This window comes from Austrofundulus limnaeus, unplaced genomic scaffold (genome assembly GCF_001266775.1).
Source record: "Austrofundulus limnaeus strain Quisiro unplaced genomic scaffold, Austrofundulus_limnaeus-1.0 Scaffold1944, whole genome shotgun sequence".
Taxonomy (NCBI): Eukaryota; Metazoa; Chordata; class Actinopteri; order Cyprinodontiformes; family Rivulidae; genus Austrofundulus; species Austrofundulus limnaeus.
In genome coordinates, this window is record NW_013954346.1 from 9,199 (window position 1) to 11,156 (window position 1,958).

At 48.9% G+C, this 1,958-nt stretch overlaps 1 protein-coding gene across 1 annotated transcript in view; it reads left to right on the plus strand.

The window, feature by feature from the left end:
• LOC106536714 (receptor-type tyrosine-protein phosphatase beta) overlaps positions 1–1,958 on the plus strand; it is a gene marked incomplete at its 5' end in the record, with an annotated part of 28,415 nt that overhangs the window by 5,006 nt on the left and 21,451 nt on the right. The window contains 4 exon segments of the mRNA XM_014034031.1: positions 697–844; positions 921–1,193; positions 1,267–1,436; positions 1,503–1,653. Of these exon segments, the coding sequence (XP_013889485.1) occupies positions 697–844; positions 921–1,193; positions 1,267–1,436; positions 1,503–1,653 (742 nt within the window).

Here is a 1,958-nt window from a genome sequence, read left to right on the forward strand (position 1 = left end):
AATGAAATGAATAATTTTTTTTGAATCGAATTAAAAAAATTCCAACTTGTGTCTGCTACGTTTAGCTTATTTATGCTAATTTTATTTTTTTGCTATTTTAACTCTAGATCTGCTTCTTTCTGATTTTCTTTAGCTTTTTTCTCCTGTTTGTGTTTTTTTGCGTATTTGTTTTATTTATGCTTTTTACAGATTTTTTCTACAATATTCAGCTATTTTTGCTTTTAGCTGTTTTCTGCTTTGTCAGCTATATTTTTGGCTCCTTTTTACTGTTTTTCTGCAAAGTTAGTTTTTTTTCACTTCTTTCAACAGTTTAAATTTAAACACGCATCAACATTTCACTGTTAAATATTTTCAGCTCAGTTTCAGCAGCTTAAGTTTTCAACAAGAAGCATTCACACACACATTTTTGCAGGAAATGCAAGTTCACTCGTTTTAGCTGCTTTTAGCTTTTAGTCAGTGTTTTGTTTCTTTTAGCTGTTTAATAGTTGTTGTTGTTTATTTCACCTGTTTGATCTTTTCAGACTTGACAGTGTTTGTTTAGCTTTAAGCTAACGTTTGGCTGCTTTCTTCTTCAGTAAAATATTAAAGTTACTCAGGATCACGTGACTTTTAACAGAAAATATATTTTATTTTGTTTTTATTGTTTTAATAATTAAAGCTTAAATTCTCAACAAATTAAATAATTTTTTTCTCCAGGACGGCGTTGCTGTTGATTCTCGTGCCGTCCCCAAACACATTTCCTCCCTGGACTTCCTGGATCTGATCCCAGGCCACGCCTACACCGTCACCATCCAATCGCTGAGCGGGAAGCTGACCAATAGGAAGACAGCTGCAGGTCGAGCAGGTGAGCCTCTGACTCGGTGGTCACTGCAGTGGTTCTGGTGTTTCTCCTCACGGCTCGTGTCCCCGCCCCCCTGCAGCCCCGGCGGCGGTCACGGCCCTGCAGGCGGACAGCGAGCACACCAGCCACAGCCTGGCGGTCAGCTGGGAGCGTCCTGTGGGCGTGTTCGACGCCTACAGCCTGCAGCTGCTGGACGAGGCCGGCGCCGCTCTGATGAACCGCTCGGTGGTGGCGGCGAGTCGAGGCGAACGTCTGGAGGGTCTGACCTCGGGGAGGTGGTACCGTGTGAAGGTGGTGACGCTGAGCGGTGGCGTCTCGTCTCTGTCCGCCRCCACAGCAGAGGGACAAACACGTGAGTTCTGTGGACGGTCATCAGCTGATTGTGGCGGCGCTCTTTAAGGTTCTGGTTCTGGTCGGTCCCTCAGGTCCAGCTGCGGTCAGAAACCTGACGCAGTCCTCGGTGAACTGCACCTCCCTCAGCTTCACCTGGCGTCCCTCAGAGGGACACGTTGACGTCWACGACCTGTCCCTCTACAGCGTCTCTGAGGCGCCGGTCCATCACAGCGCCACAGGAAGCAGGAAGGACCATCATCAGGTGGGAGGAACTTCCTGCAGCGCAGGTGTTCCAGACAAGCAGAACGTCTCACCGCTCTGTCTCCAGGCTGCAGGTGAGCTGGTGGGCCGGCAGAAGGCGGGTCCAGGTGAGGACAGCTGCGTCTTCACAGGTCTACAGGCAGGAAGTCTTTACAGGCTGCAGGTGGTGAGCTGGAGCCGAGACATGAGCAGCGACTCATCTGTCCTCGCCAGAACAGGTGTGTCCCCCCCTCGTCATGTCTTCAGCTGTCCCTCTGATGTGTCCCCACACTGTCCCTCTAACGTCTCTAACGTGTCCTCTCTCTGTCCCTCTGATGTCTCTAACATGTCCTCTCTCTGTCCCTCTGTTGTCTCTAACATGTCCCCTCTCTGTCCCTCTGACGTCTCTAACATGTCCTCTCTCTGTCCCTCTGACGTCTCTAACATGTCCTCTCTCTGTCCCTCTGTGTCCCTCTGACGTCTCTAACATGTCCTCTCTCTGTCCCTCTGACGTCTCTAACATGTCCTCTCTCTGTCCCTCTGA